Source organism: Colias philodice, chromosome 2, assembly GCF_061535455.1.
Source record: "Colias philodice isolate Cphi_HAF_F1 chromosome 2, ilColPhil1 Martin Lab GWU primary, whole genome shotgun sequence".
NCBI classification, from domain to species: domain Eukaryota; kingdom Metazoa; phylum Arthropoda; class Insecta; order Lepidoptera; family Pieridae; genus Colias; species Colias philodice.
The window spans coordinates 12573305-12597128 of NC_143087.1; the positions used below are offsets into that span (position 1 = coordinate 12573305).

The window sequence follows — 23824 nt, forward strand, 5'->3', positions numbered from 1 at the left end:
GGTTAATTGAAATACAACGTCAAAATAGACGGGAGTCAAATAATTTTACTAATATCTGGCGTCTGCGTAAAGCTTCGACCATAAATTCCAAAAACGGCCTGTGTCCGATTCTAGGACATGAACTCTCTTATTGAAATGAACGTTAACATTTTAAAAACTACATATTTTTTTTTATTTTTGAAGTGAAACTTCTTTATCGGGGTTGGAAAAAAATTTAGTGTAACATTTTTTCGTTACGCGTGACATTTTTCCGTTACGCGCCATCTTTTTCTTATCCCTACCACGCGTGATTCGACGTATTTCTGTAAAGTTGCATATAGTAAATTATTTTTTGAAAAATAAGGTCATAAAGAAGTTTCACTTCTTACGTGCGTACACTAGTACACGCACACATTTTTTTTAATTTGTTTCTATAATAGACCTAACATGTACAATTTGTTTATATTAGGCCATCATTTTAAACGACGTATAATCTAGTTTCAAAATGAGTTAGTAAAAGTGAAGTCGAGGGCATAAATTTGTGGTAATAGAATTAAATTTCCAGAAAATCCGTCTAAAAAAAGTACAATTAAGTATTTTTTTTTTATTATATTAAATTATAATAATAATAACCGTGCGGCGTGACCTGTCCCGATAAAAACGTTCTATTTAAAATCTAAATTTTTTTCTAACCCCGATAAAGAAGTTTCACTTCAAAATTTTTTCCCTAGAGTAGCCTAATCGGCGACCAGTCGCCTTTTAGATTTTTTCGTCGCCGATTCTCGTTCTGAGTAGCCTAAATGGCGAAAATTCGCCTACGTTGGCAACACTACTCGAGTCAATGTCATAACTACGTAACTCATAAAATATATAAATGTCAATTGTCAAGTTCTTTGTTTCTTTTTTTTTATGAAAAAGCCAAGAAAAAGCTATAAATTTGAACATGGTTTTCTGTTCCGTGGTTTATTCCGGTTTCAAAATTACCACGAAGCCAGAAATATTCGCATACGAGCGTCATCGCAAACTAGTGTGCGTACATTCTTGCACAGAGCAAGTAACAGCATTCTTGTAGTTCGCCACTCGCACAAAACAAATAAATATTTAAACTCGCTTTGACCCAGCTGTGCTATAGAAAGTCGAACTTGAACAAAACGTCGAACATTTGTAATATCGTAGTTTACATTATGTACAAAGAAATATGAATTAAAATAAACTGCCACAAAATATAAAGCTCTCTTATTTACATTGACAGGTTATATTTCCAAACGCGAATTGTAATGTCAATTTTAAATATCAAATATCGATGGCATAAAAATTATGTCAGAACGAATTAGTTTGTGTATTTTCTCGATGTAGCTAATAAACAGTGTGAATCAAAATGAATCACGAAGAAATAAAAGCAGTGGTGCAAGAAAAATTTTTGTCCAGTGAGAAAGTTACAGCTTTTCTGTCTGATGCAAAAGTGCTCCACCCAGACTGGGTGAAGAAAGATAGACTTCTCGCCATCGTAGAATACGGGGACGAGAAAGCTGTTTTTTGTTTATTCTCGTCATGCTACCCACCAAAGTCCTTCACCGATTTATCGATAGAAATAGTATTGCCTATAGACAACAGTTTCAAGTGTGAAATCGATAACAAACCGTCGGATCCTGAAGCAATCTTGTACCTGAATTTACAGTCTCGTAATAATAAGTTCAAGTTCGAAATACAAATGACAACGCGCGTCGATAATTTCGTTGACGACCTATTTAGAGGAATAGAAGCTGTAAACAAGATTCCGACACAACCAGAGTTTGTATGGCTCAAAAAATACAGTACAAAAAATGAGGAGGATATAATAACTGAAAGTATAATTCTTCCTAGAAGTGGAATTTCCAATATGCAGACCTCCGCTCCAGTTGCCATAAGAGAAAGCTTGATAAAAAGGAAGATGAGTGACAAGGAATCAGATTATACATTTACTAAAAAATTCTCAATTTTCTGTGGAACTTGGAATGTAAACGACAAATCTCCTGTCATTCCACTGAAAGGGTGGTTGAGTGTAGAAAAAGAGCCCCCAGATATATATGCTGTGGGTTTCCAAGAACTTGACTTGTCAAAGGAGACATTCCTCTTTGATCAAACATTCAGAGAGGATGAATGGTACTGTGCAGTTTTGAATTATGTTGATAAGAGAGCCAAGTATGTGAAAATTGAGAAAGTAAGACTTGTGGGCATGTTGCTTATTGTCCTGATTAAAGAGCAGTATTTTCCCTTTGTCAGGAATGTGGTTTGTGACACAGTTGGTACTGGTATCATGGGTAAAATGGGAAACAAGGGTGGAGTAGCCATAAGATTTGATTTTCACAACACATCTATATGCTTTGTGAACTCTCACCTAGCTGCACATGTTGAAGAATATGAAAGACGCAATCAAGACTTCAGAGACATATGCAACAGGACAAGGTTTCCGCAGACCAACCAGCAACCCAAAGCTATCAAAGATCATGATCACGTCTACTGGTTGGGTGACCTCAACTATCGCATAACTGAATTGGATCCTATGGCCGTGAAGAAATTGGTTAATGAAAATAATTTCGCTCCTGTCTTGGAGTGGGACCAGCTAAAACAACAGCACAAAAACAACAATGTATTTGCTGGATACCATGAAGGAACCATAACTTTTAAACCGACTTATAAATATGATCCAGGGACTGACCATTGGGATTCTAGTGAGAAACACCGAGCCCCAGCTTGGTGCGACAGAATTTTCTGGAAAGGAGAAAGAATTACTCAACTAGCATATAGAAGCCATCCAGCCTTAAATATAAGTGATCATAAACCAGTTTCAGCATTATTTAGCTCAGAAATTAAAATAATTGATGAAGAGAAATACAGGAAAATATATGAGGAAGTTATAAAACAACTTGATAAGTTAGAAAATGAGTTAATACCACAAGTGAAGGTCGATGTAACTGAAGTTGATTTTGGCACCGTTAAGTATTTAGAATTGCAAACTAGAACAATAACTATAAGGAATACAGGAAAACTACCAGTTGAATTTGAGTTTATTAAGAAATTGGATGAAACAAGCTTCTGCAAAGAGTGGCTCATTGTTGAGCCGTACAAAAAGTGTATATGTGCTGATGAAACTTGTGAAATTCAGCTCAAAGTCCTGATCAACAAGACATCTGCTTGTAAAATGAATAATGGGACCGACAAACTATATGACATCTTGGTATTACATTTATATGGGGGAAAGGATATATTTATCACAGTCAATGGAACCTACGAAAGAAGTTGTTTTGGCTGTTCTATTGAAGTACTTGTTAATTTAAACATGCCTATAAGAGATGTGCCTGCTGGAAAAATGATTGAGTTGGAGAATAAGAGAGACCAATGTGTTTCCACCCAAGCAACTTACGCAATACCAAAAGAAATATGGTTTTTAGTTGATCATATTTATTTGCATGGGTTGAAAGAGCCAAACTTGTTTGAGCAGCCTGGCTTACATTCAGAAGTCTTGCAAATAAGGGACTGGTTAGACAATGGATCAATTGACCCCGTCCCAGGCAGTATACATTCAGTTGCTGAGGCTTTGCTGTTACTACTAGAAAGCACAGCAGATCCAATCATTCCTTACAATCTACAGGCTGTCTGTCTAAGGGCATCAGTAAATTACTTACAATGCAAGCAAATTGTAATGGAGCTGCCAGAGTTCAGAAAGAATGTTTTTCTGTATCTGTGCGAATTTTTGCAAGAAGCGTTGCAACACAGTGCCGAAAATGGACTGGATCCGAAGACACTGTCAACACTTTTTGGCGCCATATTTTTAAGGGACAATCCGAATATAGTACAAGAACCCCAGTCAAGAATTAATAAACAGGTCATAGACAAGAAGAAGGCACAATTTGTGTATCATTTTCTGGTACATGATCATAGTGACTTAATTTTTACTAAATAGGTTTTATTTTAAATTATTTTCATAAGCTATTTAATACTCAAAACATTCTCCATTAGAAATTCATATATTATTTGTTGTGGTTTTTAGTCATTATTTATTATAGTTTTTAGATTATATAGATCTTCTCATTGTATGTTTACATGACATATTTATACTTACTATAATATGTACAATATATTATTTAAATAGTAATTATATACCAACGAACAGCAAGCGGCCAATTAATGTTTTAATGTAATTTTTAATGGTACATATTAATTTGTAAAACAAGTATTTTTTAGTTAAGGCATTGTCGCCATTTTTTAGTTAAAATTTTAAAGTAAATCGGACTAATCTTATTGTACTTGCAATTTACATGTACCTAATAGGTAACATTTACTTAGATATTTAGATAAACTATTATTATTTATTTATAACTATTATTTATTTAGATAAAAAAGGGACAGGTAAATAATCATCATATTCATTAGCAGAAGACAAATTGCATGGCCATAGATTTCCTTTCTGCGAACGAATGTATCTTTTATTTTCTGGTACATTACAATGTTTTACTTCGGAATTTTGGATGTATTTTTACAAATATTTTGTAATAAGTTTACACGCCAAGGAACGTAGCGAAATTATGCCAACGGCCAATGTCCAAATGTGACGAGTACACGGCCGCCATTTATATTTTGTTTGAATAATTACGTTTATTGGGGGAATAACCAATAGCTAGATTTCTACATGTCTAATAAATAAATAAATAAATTACAAATATCTTAGAAGGTGTTTTTGAACTGTTTCTGATTTTTGGTTATTATGGTAATAGAGAATATTATTATTTAAAAACTTTACGTTAAATATAGGAAATTTATGGTGCTCCCAAAGGGAGAAGAATTTTGTAGCAGTGTCTTTCGATAGGTTTTTTTTATCAAACCTTGAAAAAAAAGATAATGAATGTTTCAGAACTGTTTACTTATAAATTTACACTTTATTAAGTACCTAAGTATTTTTCACTCAATTATTTTCTACACCAGGTTTCAGGTCACATTTTGTATACTTAAAATCTTCTTAAAATATTAGATAATAAAAGTATTATCAAAGATGTTTCAATGTTAAAAATTTGAAGCTTTTGTACCTAGATGTACAATTTATATGTAGTGTTACTACACAAGATGTATCAATGTATCGATTACACATATTTATCGATAACCTAATAAATTATCTTGAATGTGTGTAAGTTCATTATTATTTAATGTGCCTTCCTTATTGTAAAAAAATAATAATATTTCATAGGAAGTCGCGTGGGAAATATTATCCATATGATTGTTTTGGAAAAGAAATAGATTGTTATGGCATTTATTATAGTGAAATTAAGTATTAAGTAGATATTTACTTAATTTCATAATTGCACCTAAATTGTTCAAAATTACCTACCCTTTCACTACTATTATTGTAAATGTGTAAGGAACTCTGTCTGTTTGTCTCTTCTTCACGCCTAAACTACTGAACCGATTTAGATGATATTTGGTACTTATAAATATTGAAGGAAATAGGTTTTCAATTTTAATCCAAAAATCTCACGGCTGTGTCTCACGGGAACGGGATCTATGCGGGTTTATCAATGGCTACGCGGGTAAAAAAGTAAAAACTTAGTATTAAAGAAACTTGTAAGTTACACCACAGGTTACACCCAAAATTAAGTAGACCACTTTACTTTCAGACTGGCTATTAACGGATTTTAATGATTTTTACTTAGTTATTTGCGTCCACTAGGATATTTCATATTAAATAATAAAAAACAGACTAACAGCTGGTTTTTTAATAATCTATCGATGTAATTATAGATTTTACATAATTACAGAATTTATATAATATGTAATTGTGGATGTAATCTTACCAAAGTCTTACCACAAATATTTTAAAATTTAAATTATGCCGCCGCGCCGGCCGGATGCAAAATTGCTATCCGCAGGTGTCTTTGTAGTTACAGTGACGAACAATAGATGGCGCCTTTATGAAAAAATATTGTTGAAGGTTTATTTCCTTGTAATTCATAATGTTTTTTATCAGAATTACCTCAAATAATAATAACAATGAAAATATTATGGAAATAGAAACAAATCGTAAAATCATATTTTGATACTAATCCTAGTGTCTATGGCCTTGGATGCAGCCTGTGGATGCAGCTTCCTAGATCATGGGTCGATGAAAAAAGGAAATTCAGCGGCAAATTTGATTGTAGCCAATCGCGTGAGTGCATTCATCCGTTATGTCAATAGATGTCAGGAAACTGCAATCAAATACCGTCAAATACTAAACATTGTTTTCGTTTTCAATCTGCAAGAAGGTATTTCAGTACCTCATATCCTGTCTCTCATCGATTCAAATTCGGTTCATAACTGTTTAACGGGTAAAGGAGTTATATATTTAAAAACTTGCTTCATCTTAAGTTGTTACTAGAATTTGTTCAGCGTCAGTGATAGGCGCACGCACAAAGGATCTACTTATTTTGATTCCTGTTTTTGTGATTCCTTGCCGTTAGCCGAAATCATGGAAGTTGAAACAAAATGTAAGTGACTGATTATATTTTATTTTTATTATCATAATATAACTGTGTCTGAAAGTACAACCATGGGAAATTAAGGTATTTTTATAGAAAAAAAATTTATGAATTATTTTTTCTCATACAAATATTATACTTACAATAATACGTAATTTATCAAATACTTTTGTATTCCTTCAGTTCATTCTAATTTTATTTAATCGATAGGTAGGTACGTTACCTAATTTTATTTGATATTTTCAAATTATATGCCTTTTCGGATTTTCTTACGTACACCTTCGGGAGTAGGTAGGTAGATAAATATTTTTTTAGGTACTCAAAGAATTTTCGATTTGATCCAGAGCGAGGATATTCAATTATTATCGCTCTGGATAGAATAAAATTAGGTTAAATATTTGATTCGATGTCCCCGAATTTCATTATTTTTTGCTGTTTAATCGATAGCTGGTAGTGGATTTTCTTAACAAACTGCTTTTCTTTTCCAACAAAAATGCGTAGTTTTTGTGAAAATCGAAAATGAAAATTATTATTTTTAAGGTTATTATTGTACTAAAAACGACACTTTTATACCATTGTCGTATTAAAACTTCTAGTAATCTCGCACACAGGCAATATTTTTAAATATAATGCCGTATTATTAATTTATTTATAACAATTTCTTAAATTATATTACCTGAAAAAATATGTAAGTTTGTATTTACCACGTATTTACGACATGCCATTATAGATAATAAATGTTAAATGACGCGTTCACAATTGTAGATAATAAATATAATTCGAAAGTGATTTTTAAAATGAATTTGTCAAAAATAATTTTAAGGACAGCGCTAGTCGTCTGTTAAACGGATGAATAAAATAAATTAGTTGTCCGATTACCGGATGAATAAAATAATTTAATCGTCCGATAATTCTTTAGAGAACTGCCGCACGTATTATAGGTTTTTTGTGGGGGGAGGAGAGGGGGGAGGAGGTATTTTATTTTTTTTGCGCGTCGACGGAGCCCCGCTTAGCGGGGCTCCTATTTCTGTGTAGTTTTTTTTTTAAGAAACCTAACCTAACCTAACCTAAACTTGATTTTTTTTTGCGCTTCGACGGAGCCCTGCTTCTTGGGGCTCCTATTTCTGTGTATTTTTTTTTAAGAAACCTAACCTAACCTAACGGCTAACCTAACCTAAACTTGATTTTTTTTTGCGCGTCGACGGAGCCCCGCTTCGCGGGGCTCCTATTTCTGTGTAGTTTTTTTTTTAAGAAACCTAACCTAACCTAACCTAAACTTGATTTTTTTTTGCGCGTCGACGGAGCCCCGCTTAGCGGGGCTCCTATTTCTGTGTATTTTTTTTTTAAGAAACCTAACCTAACCTCACCTAACGGCTAACCTAACCTAAACTTGATTTTTTTTTGCGCGTCGACGGAGCCCCGCTTCGCGGGGCTCCTATTTCTGTGTAGTTTTTTTTTTTAAGAAACCTAACCTAACCTAACCCAAAGGCTAACCTAACCTAAACCTAACCTAACGAATTGAGGGCGAATATCTCGGCCATTTTTGATTTTAGAGAAAAGTTGTTCCTATAAAACATGCTTATAATCTTTACGATAAAACAATAATAAATAGGTGTTATAATGACACCAACTCCATCAAAAATTTTCTAAGTCCTGAGCCCCCTTTGCTTTAGTCCAACCCAACTAGCTTTAGTGTTAAAAGGTTATCTAGTAATCCGAATAATCGGACGATTAAATTATTTTATTCATCCGGTAATCGGACGATTAAATTATTTTATTCATCCGGTAATCGGACGACTAATTTATTTTATTCATCCGTTTAGCGGACGACTAGACACTTCGTAATTTTAATTTAGATAGCATTTGATAATAACAATTTTACGATACATAAATAAAATACAAACAGGTTGTTTAAACCTACGTAGTTTTTTTTTGTTTGAGTGGGAATCGCCCTAAAGTCGCTTCTGGCACTCGCCGGCCGCTGCCGCGGCACGCTCGCTTCGCTCGCTCGGCTCGTGCGGCAGTTCAACAGTTAACCTAACACGCTCGTCGCTTCGCTCCTCGCTACCTATTTGAATACTAAAAGTAAAAGTTAATCGATTTTAAAAACTGAAGCAAGTGAGCTATAAAAAAACATTAAAAATTAAAATGTATCATTTATACTCTATGATAAGCTAGTATATTTGTATTGCTAATCTGTGATCTGCGTCATATTAACTAATCTGTGTTATCTGTGGCTTGTTGTGAATACAAAAATATATGGAACGATTTTTGGCTATACTAAATTGTTAAAATACTATTTTAACAAAATAAATTGTAATATGTAAATAAAGTAATAGGTACGTAAATATATTTAAAAATAATGCGTGTGAGTGTGATAATTAGACATTTTGATACTATAATGGCTTAAGATTTTACTTTAAGTTGCGTTTTTAGTACAAAAATAACCTAAAAAAATATCATTTTCAATTTCGATTTTCACAAAAACTACGCATTTTTGATGGAAAAGAAAAGCAGTTTGTTAAGAAAATCCACTACCAGCTATCGATTAAACAGCACAAAATAGTGAAATTCGGGGACATCGAATGTAATATGCAGCCTAAAATTAAAACAAGCAAATATTCCAAAATTTATTTTAGAACTAGTAGAATTTATTTGAGTACCTAGGTACCTAGGTAAGTAAATAATCGTTTTTTTACTCCACTAGGTACTTTCAGCCTTTGGTTCGCTCGCATAGGGAATAAATTTGAAAACTGTATAGGTAACCTTCTTACTCGTAAATGTTATTTAATATTCCATTCATCCATATAGTCTACATTCTATACCTACCTAGGGGGTTGTAACTTGTAAGTTTAGGTACATAGCCATGATTTTAATCCGACAGGATTTCCTATGTGGTTATCGCAAACGCAAACTAGGGGATGAACTAAACATAATCATTGTGTCATTATGGGATAATGGCATTTACAACACGCCGCCTATAAGCGGTTTCAATATACCTACTATAATACCTAGGTAGGTAAGTTACAAAGGATTCAATTGATACTTATGTTTTGGCTTTCACCTAGGTACGTTTAGTAAAAAAATGTATGCGTGTACTAGAGTACACACGTAAGAAGTGAAACTTCTTTATGACCTTAAAAATGTCACGAGTATGGCGTAACGCAAAAATGTCACGCGTACGGCGTAACGCAAAAATGTTACTTACACTAAATTTTTGTCCAACCCCGATAAAGAAGTTTCAAAAAAGAAAGAAGGCTTTATAACGATACAGTGTGTTTTACGAAATTTCAAGTCTGCGCAAATTAAAAAAATCCCCAATTTCGCCCCATTATGTTTTTTATCCACGACAAAATTGTAACCTTTCCACTTCCAAAGCTGATAGGAATTTGAATTTTTATAAAGATAAAACATATAAGTAGGTACATTCCTATAAAAATTCAATATCAATTTGTATTGAATAGATGAGGAAAGACGAGTAACGTAGGTACCTACCAAATTAAGACAAAGATAGATACCTATCTCCAATTATTCAATTATTTGAATTTTTAAGAAAAGTTACACATTGTAACTACCTAACTATAACATTGATAAAATCTAAGAAATTGAACCCCTGGCCATATGTACTCTGTCCGACCACGTCTATTTTTTGTCAAATCGAGTTTTAAATCTGAAAAACAATGTCCAAATATTCTCCGCGTGAACAAGAAAACATTGATTCTTATCTTCCAATCCGTCTACATAAACCGCCAATACTTACTCATAAAACGCATAGTTAATTTTGCCGTTACGACGGTTAAACGGGTTTCTTTAATTTAAACGCAATGACTAATAATTTGTGTTTTGCGAGTGTGTCATCTGCCCACACTCGACTCTTTATCTACACTATTGCCTTCACTTTTCTTTGTTCCTTTAAGGCTTTTACATGCGCTAATAACCTTGACCATACTTGACGGATCTCAAATCTCTCCCGCTGCACCTTCTTTTTTCCTCGCATTTTGTATTTAAAAAGATACTAATCAGTGAAACAAAATATCCTCGTCAGGGACTGTTGTGTAACTGATAATTTATTAAACATAAAATTTTCAGAGCTCTAAGTCAGCAGGTTACGAAGTTTATAGAGTATTTGCGGAAAAATCGATGACCACGGCACATTTTTTTTCTAGAAATCTATTAACTTTGGAAAAAATTCCTCGCGAGCAATTAAAGATCAATGACCATCCTATTTTATATATTTTTTTCGGTATTGTGCTTTATAATAATAATTCATTTATTTATTGAACATCCTTGGTCCACTTGTTAGTAACAAAATTCTTATCCTAGGTTAGTAACAATACAAATTTTATTCTAGTTAATATGTCAGTACTTATTATGAATTATATTAATTTTTATTAGATAAAATATATTTTTTTTTTTCATTAACATCAAGAACATAAAAAAATTAAAAACATAATACTACTCATGATATATTAGAATTTCACGGAAATGTTCTAATATTGGCGAATCCACCTTGTCGCACAACACTTTCAGAATGCTGTTGCTGCTGCCACGAAGTCTTTTTAGCAAAGATGCAGTCTTTTTTCTAAGGAGCGCGGAAAAGCTGTCAGTTTGCGCTTGAGCGAACATATTCGAAGCTGAGCAATATCGCGGCAGACGCAACAGCATTCTAAATCCATTATTATATTGCACTCTAATAGCCCTAAGAGCTTTATCTGTATAGTTGCACCACAGACTGCCCGTGTAGAGAGTTGGGAATACGCCTTAAGGGGGCGCATAAAGCAAAATAACCAATCTTCTATTAGATGATACGTGTAATATGCAAGACCAAATCTAAAAAATAAAATATATATCAAACTAGATGATATGTTCAACGATTCTGTTTAATCAAAAACATAAAATATTAAAATTGACTCGATAAAAAAAAATCACCAAGTTAGCTCTAATTTTCACACTTTTACGTTTTCTACTTGACATGGTAATACTTATTATGATTTTTTTTTCATAAACAATTATATTAAAACATTTGCAAGATATTTGTCAGAGCATTTTGTGTAATTACTTTTAGTTTTGGTTTTATCTGCGATAAACCACTTTTATCGTGACAAAATCAAACGTTTATCTCGAGAAAAAAAGAGCGCCAAAAGTGGTTTATCGCAGATAAAACCAAAACTAAAAGTAATTACACAAAATGCTCTGACAAATATCTTGCAAATGTTTTAATATAATTGTTTATGAAAAAAAAATCATAATAAGTATTACCATGTCAAGTAGAAAACGTAAAAGTGTGAAAATTAGAGCTAACTTGGTGATATTTTTTTATCGAGTCAATTTTAATATTTTATGTTTTTGATTAAACAGAATCGTTGAACATATCATCTAGTTTGATATATATTTTATTTTTTAGATTTGGTCTTGCATATTACACGTATCATCTAATAGAAGATTGGTTATTTTGCTTTATGCGCCCCCTTAAATAAAGATATTTTAGCCTCCTCACTACAGCGAGCAAATCTGTGAGCAAGCATATTACAGCGCGCCGCCAGCGCTCTACGTTCTCGCTCAATGTCTAACTGATCTTGTTGGTCCTCAGTAACATAGTGCCCGAGATATTTAAATTGCGACACCCTCTTTAGTATTTTCCCATTTAGGGTAATTACGGGTTCATATTTGACGCATTTACGAGGAGCTTTAAATATAAGGTATTCACATTTAGCCACATTGTATATGAGTCCATGCCTAGCCGCATATTTCTCGCAACAAAGTAGCAGCTCCCGTATAGAACCAGCAGAAGGACCCAGCAACACCATATCGTCGGCGTAGCTGATATTATTTACACTAACACCATCTACCCAACAACCCACTGGTTTACTGCTTAGCTCCGCAATCAGCTCATTCATATACAAATTGAAGAGCTTTGGGGAGGTCAGTCCACCCTGTCTAACACCACACTGCAGCTTATACGGCTCAGATAGCTTGTTCCCCCATTTGACGTTGTTCACTTGGCTCTCATACCAGTACTGCATAGTAAGCTTTATGTTGTACCAGACTTTATAGAGGTTGAACATAGTCGAAATTGCCGGGTAACGCCTTAACGACCCGATTATCTTGAGTAGTTTAATTTGCCTTGTTACGGAAGCTTTGTTTAAATTCCTTATTGATAAGTTATTATAAAAGCTAGATTCTCGGTGACTTTCTCACAATAATAAAAGTAACCTAGGTACTTGATCCTGTTCCTGTTTTCGTTTGGTAACATTTTTCTCAAAAAAAAAACAATTAAAAATTCAAATTGATCTTATTTTCTGAATTTAACTAGTATGTTCCTATCTCATAAATTTTGCTCGACATGTTAACGTAGAAAATTATGAATAATAAATTACTGAATATATGGTAAAAAAGCTTTCTTTCGGGATTAAAGAGCACCTTTGTTGAAAAATAGTAATATTTAATCCAAAAATTTTCTGAGCGTTTTGTACTGAATGATAAACATCCAAACATAGACCAAGATCAAATCAAGATTAAATCACTGGTATAGAAAGAAACGCATATGTATAAGGTGGTTTAAGGGTACTTTCAAATCTTCTGTGTGATAGGTATCTTCCCGTAGTGCCATACACGGCGCTTGATGTAAATCTTACGCATAATGTATCTCTCTAGATACAAATTATATTATTATAACTAGCACTATTATTCGAAGCAGTTTTTGCTGGAATCGAGCTAGGTTAGTACAACAAAAGATCTCTTAAAATTGCTCTCTTGCCCGATATAAAGTCGTGACCATTTAGTTTTTATCTTCATTTAGTATGCATTTAAAATTCCGTTACATCAAGTATGTAGTAGGTACGTAAATCGGTAATCTGTTATAAGGATCGGTTGAAAACAAGGACAGTGACTCACGCGCATCTCTTCCGCGCTCACAGCAACGTTCTATATTTGAAATGTTTACCTTTTAAGGAATACGGCGGTTGGTGCCCTTGAATTTGAAAATGTAAACGTTTATAGTCTGTTTATGTTTTAGGTAACTTATGGTTCGAATTTGTTTTGTTGCATTCCATATAAAGGTTAAAAACTTGGAATAGGAATTTATGATATTCAAATGTTATTGAAACAAACATTTGCCTCCGGTGGAGATTATCAACAAGTCAATTAATTTCTAACGTTGATTCTTTTATGCACAAAATTTACAATACTATAAATTTAAACACCTTTATGACATCGAAAATTTAGTTCGATCTTTGTCGTTTTTGAAGCTTAAAGAAGATTCCTAATCATAAATGCTACCACCTACCACGGTACCATCACCAATAAACAAAAAATAAATGCAACTATATTTCATAGACTAGAGTTACTAAATGCGCTAAATTAATTCATTGTCCGTGAGCAATGACCCGCGACGAAGCTTTTATTTCCACGCGCTATTGAAACCGCTATGTTGGTGGAATCTTTTAAAACTATAGAATTTTCTGGAATATTTGGAAAAGTCTGTTCATCTTGAGGAGGCTAAAAAAGAACATCCATAATTGACCGGTCCGATAACCGAACCCAATAAGAATCAAATAGGCAGCTAATGATTGTTTTAATAAATTTTATAGTATCAGGTACCTAAGTATTAAAATTTCCTAAATATTCTGTCTTGACCTCGAATTACATCATCATTTCTTTTAATATTTTACAATTAAATAGTAAGGTTTTAAAATCTGCAACTTTAACACATTTTGATGTTACTGTTTTAAGTTTTAACTTCAATTTGATCATTGGCACTGTCTATTTATGCTAGAGGGAGTGGATTCTATCTCCACTGCTGGAATAATATTGTCCGATGAACATTGTGTTATTCTAATGCCGGGGTGTCTGTATTGTATTTACATAGTACAGGATTTGCTTAGAGCATGCCTTGATATCGAGACAGAAGCGAGCGAAATGTACCAGATTCAGTATTTATTGATTTTTCGTGTCGATTGTCCTGTGCTTTATGTACTTCATGGGATGTTTTCGTGTGTTATTCTGAGTCTATCACTTTAAAAATGTTTGAATGTAAACTATCTATTTTTTAAAGTGTAAAAGTTACGATCATTAAGTCTTAAGCAACTATGTATGCGACAACAACTTATGGGCTCAGCTCGGCTTAAATTATACGGTGGATAGTATTTCTAAACGCTAGACAGACTTATGCTTTAACAGTCAATTAAAGTTCTTTCCTTAGTTCGGACTAATCTTGTTCGTTTAAATAAAGAGTCGCTAAAGAAAACCCTGGAGTAATTGTCGGGAAAAGCAATAATAAGACCTCGGATTTCTTGAACGATTTGAAAACCAACGAAGTTACGCTTCAGACGGCCCAATTAACCGGAGAAATTGCATCGCCTCAATTGTATTAAAACAGTTAAACCATGGCAATATTTTTCTTCGATAAAAATAAAGGGTTGAAATGAGAGACATTAGGTTCGTTCGCTGCTGGTTTTCTTTAGGGGTGTTTACTTACGAATGAGAGGTAGAAAGGGAATGTTTTTCCTAAATTTTGTACTTGGATACAGACGATGATCTTACTTAAAAACTATTTTAACTCTTGATATGCAACCCAAATTAAGCTACTATCTGCCATCTTTTATTAGATTATTTGAAATAAAACAACTCATTACCCAGCAAGTTCTGTGTAAGTATAGCGTATTAAAAATACTTTAAGAATCGTCCTCCGATGAGTCACATTCAGGGTTTTCGAGTAATGAAGTCGTGAAAAGCGTATGGAACGATTCGTATGTTTGTGAAACACCCGTTGTCCGACCCCACCCCACCGACGCTCATTACTATCACAATAGCAGTCCTATACACTGAAAATATTAAGCATTGTTCGTTTTCATCCGCGTAAAAAAGGTATTCCAGTTTATATTGTAATTAAAAGATGAAATATTGACTGTAACTTTTACATCCATTAACGTGATGAAACTCATCAGGGATAGTAGGTCATTAATGGAGTTCATGCACATGTGCATTGCTCTTTAATTTTAAAATGAATGAGTAGTTTGATAACTTCTATATGCTATTTTTACACTGTTAGATATTTAACACTTCTATGTTATTTCGACAGTTTTTTCTTATTCCCATCTCTTTCGAATCTGAAACTGGATTTTATATGTTATACGGTATACAGATGTTCCGTATCTTAGTGAAAGAAAAAGATAATTACAGCGATCGATACCATGTGAAAAATGTTTTTAATGTAATGGACATTCTTCTTCTTCTTCTTTTTATATATAAAAATGAATCGCAAAATGTGTTGGTAAGCGCATAACTCGAGAACGGCTGAACCGATTTCGATAATTCTTTTTTTATTATATTCCTTGAAGTACGAGGATGGTTTTTACGTAGAGAAAACGTAAATATGTACCACGGGCGAAGCCGGGGCGGACCGCTAGTTTCAAATAAAAGTGAATGTTTTTATGATGACAGATAGCAGTTGCCCCAAAATTATTATGGTGGTAATTGCAGTTTAAAGTACCCTACAAAAACCATAAAAATATTTTAATCGACACTCCACTTAAATTTTATTACTATATAAATATCAAATCTATTACATTTTACAATTTACACCATTAACTTTCTATAGCCTATTTGCTAAATAAAAATGTTGGTCTTATTGAACTTGAAACTTGACCAAAACTTCAACATAGATTTTGAATTCAATTGTTTGCCAAATGACTCATATAGTTCAAGTCCTAAGAGGTTTCTAATGGTCCAGAATGACCGATCATGTCCTCCTACACTGCTTTCATCATGTGTTAACCCAATTGTTTTCGCGTACTTGTTTAATTTGATAATTACTGTCGCACTGTCTCTGACCATAAAAGGAGAGACAGGCAGGTCAAGCCTACGCATGCTGTCTGAATAGCTTTCAGTGCATTGTGCAGAAACAAGAAGTTGTATTGGAGAAATACTTGTTTTTATATCGATCATAAAGCTATCAAAGTATGGTGATAAAGTCTTGTTTTTTCATCATCGATTATCAAATCTGCTGTTATTCATATTGTAAATTTAATATTTTTTAGTAATCTTTAACAATATTTTTAAACCAACGGAAATGATAAACACCATAGTCCATATTCAATTATCTACCACTATTTGAAAAGGTTAAATTAGAAAGATAATACCTAAGTATCAAAGATTTTACCCGTAAATACTTAGTAAGATTACTCGTGCATTTAACAAACATCATTCTTTATTTATTTGGACAAACTCATAATTCTGCATTAAATTAATTTTACCCCGAAAATTCTTGCTAAGTTGTAAATTTTAATCAAGCCAAGTGCGGAAGCCAAGGTGGCAAATAAGTTTAAAAGCAAAAACTTGCTATTTAACTGTGCACTTGTCGCGGGCAATGTTTGGGAGAGTGCTTTCAGCTCGTCCGAGATCTCGTTTGACGGCATTATGGCGACGAGTGTAAAAAGTAAAAACGGTCTTTTCCAACCAAAATGAAACTTGATTTTTCATAAGATGTAACTAGGTTTTTGTTTTCCGTCTATTACAGTTTTGCTTTATGGTTCAGTGATTGTGTGAAGCAAGTTGTTGTTTAATCGACAACAGATTCGATATTTATTCTGAGTCAATATTTACAATAACAATTAATAAGTATCCATAATAGCTGATGATGTCAAACAAATGACTAATTTATGAATTGTATCCTGTATTATCAAAATGCATTTAAGTTGAAATCAATGGACTTTTTGTAGCCAAAAAAATAGCACGCACAAAAATAAATGTATAACTAAAATTGCAGCAGTTGACGCTGCTGTTAACTCGAAACGGTCGTACCATCTATTCACGTTTTGATCGAAACAGCGTAGTTGCAAATAAGCTCGGGGTCATTAAACCTGCACAGTTTTGCGGTGTGCCGCTACCGCCGAACACATGCACATCGTTGTAATTGTGTACGATGGCCTTGTCTGTAGGATTACGGTTTAGATAAAGGAGAAATTCGCATTGACTCATAGTTCGATGTAACATTATGGATTTGAAATTAGATGATGCGTACACGTTTAAATGTGGCTAATTTTATTTCAAATTGGTTTATGTAGGAGCACCTATAGTTACTGACCTTTCCGTCTACTATTCTTAAACAGTTATTATTAAAATTGTTTGATTTTACTGGTATAATATATAAAAATATTACAGATTATAAACAGTTCTCCTAATCTTGAGAATGTTATGTCAGAATATAAGGCATCAAATTAATAATAAGTATGTGACTAGCACGAGTCAAAGCGTCATTAGCCACAAACACAACTTGATTCACGTCTATTCTGTGGCCAAAGTAAACTAGCATCATGCGTAAATACAGCTCAGAATACAGACGACAGTGTGTCGCAACCAGCTTTGAGCATTCGTAATGAACCCCTGAAAGAGACGGTAACTAAGTATCGTTGGCTGTTTCATTTCAAAATAAAGACATTCGCTAAATTGAATTTATAAATAAACTATGAAAGAACACTTTGAAAAGATTAACTTGTTTGTAAGATAAGTAAGGTCAAATATTTGGAGAAGGGTCGAGTCTAATTAGAATAGGTTATTCGATGTTTCTAGTGTTTATTGATTTATCTAGAACGTTGGGACAGTAATTTCGTTATTCATACTCTTTGCTTTAAATCTATGCCAGTTTAATGTGCTTTGTCACTTATTTTCCAAAATTTTTCGAATAATTTGTCCGATAGACGCCAAAGACCAAGTCTATCGAGTTCAAAACTGAAATCGTATTTAGGCCGTTAAAAATGGTACTTGGAATAAATTCATGTAACTGCGGATTTAGTGCTGCAAAGCTTGTCACCTCAGTTGCTTTGAGCATTTATAATGAGGCCCTGAAAGGCGCACTAACGAAGTGACGGTGTGCAAAGCTATTCGCGATCAGTTGATTAAAATCTGGAATGTGTTATAATCGTGCAACGGGGAAATTATAAGCGTTTTGACTAATATTTCTGTTGAAGGTTAAAATTTCACCGCACTAATGAGCAAATGTATTTTACGAACGTTAAAACACTTCTGGATCAGAGAAGCAATTGTCACCTTCGTCAGGGAGACGAAAATGTAATGAAGGACAGCAACTTTGTTACCAAAGGTGATAGTTTTCTCGGCTTGATATAATGTCAAGAATTACGGCTTTCCAATGTAAATTCAGACAGCGTTTATTCACAAGGTGCTCAACACATCTGCCTTAAAATGTGTCGAGTATTCCATGTTTATGGTTGCAACCGCAAAATATGGATGTTATTCCTTATTTAACTGACCTATAAGCTATTATGCAAAAACGCTTAACAACTTTAAGTTGATCGCTAGGGACATAGTTATGGTAGCGCTGTCTGTAGTCTGTTCCTACCCTCCCGTTTCACTAACTTGATTACGACTGCTGAGGCCGACTTAATGAAATAGTGGACCGGTTCCCTTTGAGATTAGATATTGTATTATCGAACTGCGCAGTTGCTGATTTAACTATTTAAAAGTTTGCATGTTTATCAGCAAAACATTAAGAAAAAAATTATAACATGCGATGAACAGGCGTATTACTTTTAAAAAGGTACATATAATAGTGATTACTTATTCAAACCAATACTTTTCAATTATTTTGCCAGTCTGACCATTTTTTACTCGTTTCATTATTGCAATTTTTCTTTTAAATAAGTAATAAGCATGAAGCTGTCCTGAGAGACAAGAATTAAAGAACAAAATGCGATATTAGAATCAGAATAGATCGATCGGTTTGCGCAAAACAGTCATAACAAAAAGCGTGTCTCCGGTTTCTTGACTCTTGTATTGTTTTTGTCTGCGTATTTTCAGCGACAAACGGTATTTTCGGTTCGCTATAGAGAACCAAAGTTCGCCAATCGTTAATAATACGTTAATAATTACTAACGGACAAAACAATTGCTTGTTAACAACGTAATTCACAGATTATTTCGAAGATTGTTAGTATGATTGGCCAATTTATAGCAGTTGAATCATTCGATTTGCGAAACACTTTTTGAACTGGTGCAACTATTTATTATAGAACAAGTGGAAAAGAGATTGTTGTGGTTTTGTCTTTATTTGTCTAGCTATACGAAACCACCTAGATTGAAACTAAACAAACAAAAAGATGTCCACTTTCTTTGTAAATATGATACGGTTTAAATAAATGATTATTAGTGCAGATCCAATAAGGTAATACAATATCTATCTTATGAACGTTATCGGTCGAGTAGAATTTGCGTGACTAATTAGCGCACTTGCTTCCATTAAAACAATTATGTGGATGATTACTGTTTATACATATTATTTATTAAAGTGAATAAACAAAAGCTCTAACTGACTAGTGTCTAGACTGTTATTATTTGAATTTTAAATTGGAAACCTAGGTGTCCAGATATAAGCAAATTATTCCAGCGGTCACAAGGGGTATCGGTGTCGTTAATGTCAACCGATGATTAATTGTGGGCAGGACGATTCCTCATTGCTAAAGGTTAATGCACTAGCAAACGGATAATAAAATAGTGTTGTTTAAGACATTGTGTAGTGATTTATATTTTATAAAAAAATTCTGGGATTGTGAATCCAAAACATTAACCACCTACCTACCTGTGTACCTGTGTTCAAGTACCAAGCTAATTCTTTCTGTGAATCACAATTCACACATGATGGTATACGTTGTTATATTAATTCACAAGGATTAATGATCTCCTTTATGTTTTTATCAGTTACAAATTTCGACAGTACATTACATTATATGAATAGTACCTACGTAATTTATTAAATTGATACCAAAATATCCTCATCGTTATCGTGTTTTTTATATCAATATCGTCATCACTAAATTAGACGAAGCGGGTTATCTCATAATTCTCGTCGCATTTATAAAGGCCAAATTTGAAGAAATAGAAGTCCTGGCAAGTAGCAAATGTAATACTTTCGTCCGGCCGTTTGGTAAAGTTATTGTGCTGAATAGTTGCTGTTTCCCAGTTCAATATTGCTAAAGTTTTTGGACTCGACCCAACCCTGCAAACAGTGGAATCATTGTCCATGGAATATGAATTTTATATCGTAATACTTATTGTATTTTTCCTTAGCTTTCTAGGAAATGTCTATGCCGGAAATTAATGGGCTAAAGAAAATTTTTATAACGAGTGTTTTTTTTATTATGTTTGTTATTTATGTATAGTTTTAGTACATTAGGATATAATGCATCTTATATTATGATATCTCATCATAGTATCCTACCTTAGTAGTGCTTGCGATATTTAATATCCTCCCTAGTTTAAGATTACTTTCTTTATTTTCGTATTCAGAAGTGACAAAGCATACAAAGTAAAAGTAGGTTGTAATGAAGATGACACCAACACGTAATAAACTTTATTTCAACTACTGCGGAAAGTTAGCAATTCACCTTTATAAGGTTTCATTCTCATATTTCGTTAACTAACACTTCGTATTGTGGTTTTTGGCTTCCGACCCTGATCTGATCCAATTTGCTATCGACCGGAGTTAGAAAGTACTCAGTTGGTGCGTATCGAGCCTAAAGTTAGGTCTAATAATGCCCTGCTTCCCAAAAAACCCAATTATAAAGGTTAGCAATGATGTGACCTCCATCATTTGGGATGGACCGGACGATGAAGCTCTACCTCCAGGTAAATGCTGTACATTTTTCTTATGTGATCCTATACAGTTTCATAGATATGGGTGGAAATTTGCAAGTACTATGTGCACCTTATGTGGTTTTAAGAATCATATAACAAAGTTATTCGCATCGTGTCTTTTGTTACTAGAAAGTCAAGTATACCTAGTAGATTCAGTTTACACTCCACGTAAAGTTCTATCGATCTCGATATTTTTCTTTTAGTTCTGGAATTTATTGCAACTATGCATTTTTAGTGCCCAATACACCTACACTGCTCCCATCTTAGTGGATAGTAGTCCTGATTCCTAGTAAATCTAGTTTTTCATTATAAAAGCTATATTTCGCTGGTCGGGACTTTTATACGCTGAAACTTTAAAGTAGTTAAGTTTTTATGTACAACCTGAAATAAGTCGTTAAAACCCTACCGCTTTCTAGTTTATCTGAGGTGCAGACTGAAAATTTCCCTTTACCGAAGGTTTTAGTGATCTGGTGCATAAGGTTTCAAACATAGATTAAATAATATACTATTATAAAGGCGAAAGTTTGTATGGATGTTTGTTACTCTTTCACGTAAAAACTACTGAACCGATTACAATGAAATTTAGCACACATATAGAGGGTAACTTGGATTAACACATAGGATAGGTTTTATACCGGAAATCCCACGGGAACGGGAACTATACGGGTTTTCCTTTAAAAACGCGGGCGAAGCCGCGGGCGGAAATCTAGTTATATTATATGTACGTATAAACTACTCTTTGATGTGTTCTAATTTAATGTTGCCTAGACTGGCAATTAAAAGTTTCTGAAACAAAATATCCTATATCGCATGCTTCGATTGGTATAATAGGAGCAGACACATTCTCTACACACGTTGGTAATAAAGAAAGACAAACGGGGTTTCTTTTTCGTTAGTGTCACAAAATCTTCCAATAATCGGGTTTGACGCACTTGGTGCACTTCTCAACTTGTACACCATGCTCAAATGGTGAACTTAGCAACTTGTACACTTCTCAAATGGTACACTTCGCGACTGGTACACGTCTCAAATGGTGCACTTCGCAAATGGTGCACTTTTTAAGATTAGTTGAGATTTGGAAAAATTGTGTAAAAATGAAAGAATTTTTATTTTTGGATGTTTCATTTTTATAATTATGTCAACACAATAATAATAATTAAACTATACAGAATCACCTTAAACACTATAACATTTTGGGTCATTTTTATTTTTTCAAAAATAAAAATGTAAAAGTAATAATAAGTAAAACTTAGTAATTCATCATGCTTGTAGTCTTGACAGTTTTGTTTTTTATTCTATAATTATTATTTATGATGAATTACTAAGTTTTACTTATTATTACTTTTACTTTTTATTTTTGAAAAAATAAAAATGACCCAAAATGTTATAGTGTTTAAGGTGATTCTGTATAGTTTAATTATTATTATTGTGTTGACATAATTATAAAAATTAAACATCCAAAACTAAAAATTCTTTCATTTTTACACAATTTTTCCAAATCTCAACTAATCTTAAAAAGTGCACCATTTGCGAAGTGCACCATTTGAGACGTGTACCAGTCGCGAAGTGTACCATTTGAGAAGTGTACAAGTTGCTAAGTTCACCATTTGAGCATGGTGTACAAGTTGAGAAGTGCACCAAGTGCGTCAAACCCCAATAATCATATCGATTTTCAATAACTTCCACAATATGGTTATTGTGGGGAATATATAAGTTCGGTCTAGATAAGTTTCAGTTTCAAATAAACGATGCTATGCTTTGTCCAAAAAAAAAATCAAATTATAAATGAAACTTGATTAGTTTGGAAGCATAGGGATTGGAATATTGGTTTTCTGTTTTCATCTTTAACTACTCAATTATTCCTTTGCCTTAGAAATTCAATTTCCAATACATAAACATTAAACACTTCTTTTTTCGAGTCTGAGTTTATATTTTAGACGAAATTTATTTTGACATGAACAACATTAAGCTGGTAATAAGCCTTTATTCTTAATTCTGATATTCGGGGTCGGAGTAGCTTAGTGGTTTGTGGCTTCGCTAAACGGAGCGAAAGACAGATCACAATCACACCGCAAATAAAATCAAATACATGTACATATATGGTAATTTAAAGGTGTTGCACGCCTCATAAGCGAAGCGTTGAGGTGGGTACTACTGTCACTTCGCGCAAAACATCTGATTTTTCAAATTTAAAATGTCTTTATGTATCATACATTGCACTTGTAAGATAATACATACACACACATATTAAGAAAAAACACTATTTTTAACGTTCATGATATTTTTGATGTCATTTTTGTTATTTAAACTAGTTAAAAAACAGTTTAAAAAAGTTCTGTCTTGGACGTCCGTGTGTCTGTATGTGCGGATCCTTTTTCTTGTTAACACGATAGCGACCGAAATACTTTACTAATCGAGTCTTTTTTTTTCTCTTACGCTTGAGTATGCTCAGGAATAGAACCCTTTCATTTTTCAGGGTCTGATTCGATGTGGTTTAATTGTTATTAAATAAACAAAAATAATAATTAATAAATATTTATTAAAAAAAAAATATGAGGCGTGCACTTTTGGATTTTCCAAATTATTTTACAATATTCAGGAATATTGTTCTATTCTTTCTATTTGTAAATATAATATACTAGCGGTCCGCCCCGGCTTCGCCCGTGGTACATAATATTTCGCAATAAAAGGTAGCCTATGTTCTTTCTCAGG

The 23824-nt window shown here is 33.3% G+C and overlaps 2 protein-coding genes across 2 annotated transcripts in view; both read left to right on the forward strand.

The window, feature by feature from the left end:
• The first annotated feature begins 1286 nt into the window (after nucleotides 1-1286).
• On the forward strand, nucleotides 1287-4298 carry Ocrl (Oculocerebrorenal syndrome of Lowe). Its single transcript, XM_089708729.1, has one exon. The coding sequence runs from the start codon at nucleotides 1358-1360 to the stop codon at nucleotides 3920-3922; it is 2565 nt and encodes an 854-aa protein (XP_089564855.1). The 5' UTR covers nucleotides 1287-1357; the 3' UTR covers nucleotides 3923-4298.
• A 1871-nt stretch (nucleotides 4299-6169) lies between these two features.
• Nucleotides 6170-23824, forward strand: part of stai (stathmin) — a 44475-nt gene continuing 26820 nt past the window's right edge. Inside the window, exon 1 of the mRNA XM_089708757.1 lies at nucleotides 6170-6476. Coding sequence (XP_089564883.1) covers nucleotides 6458-6476 — 19 coding nt within the window. The 5' untranslated portion in view covers nucleotides 6170-6457. The remainder of the gene's footprint in view (nucleotides 6477-23824) is intronic.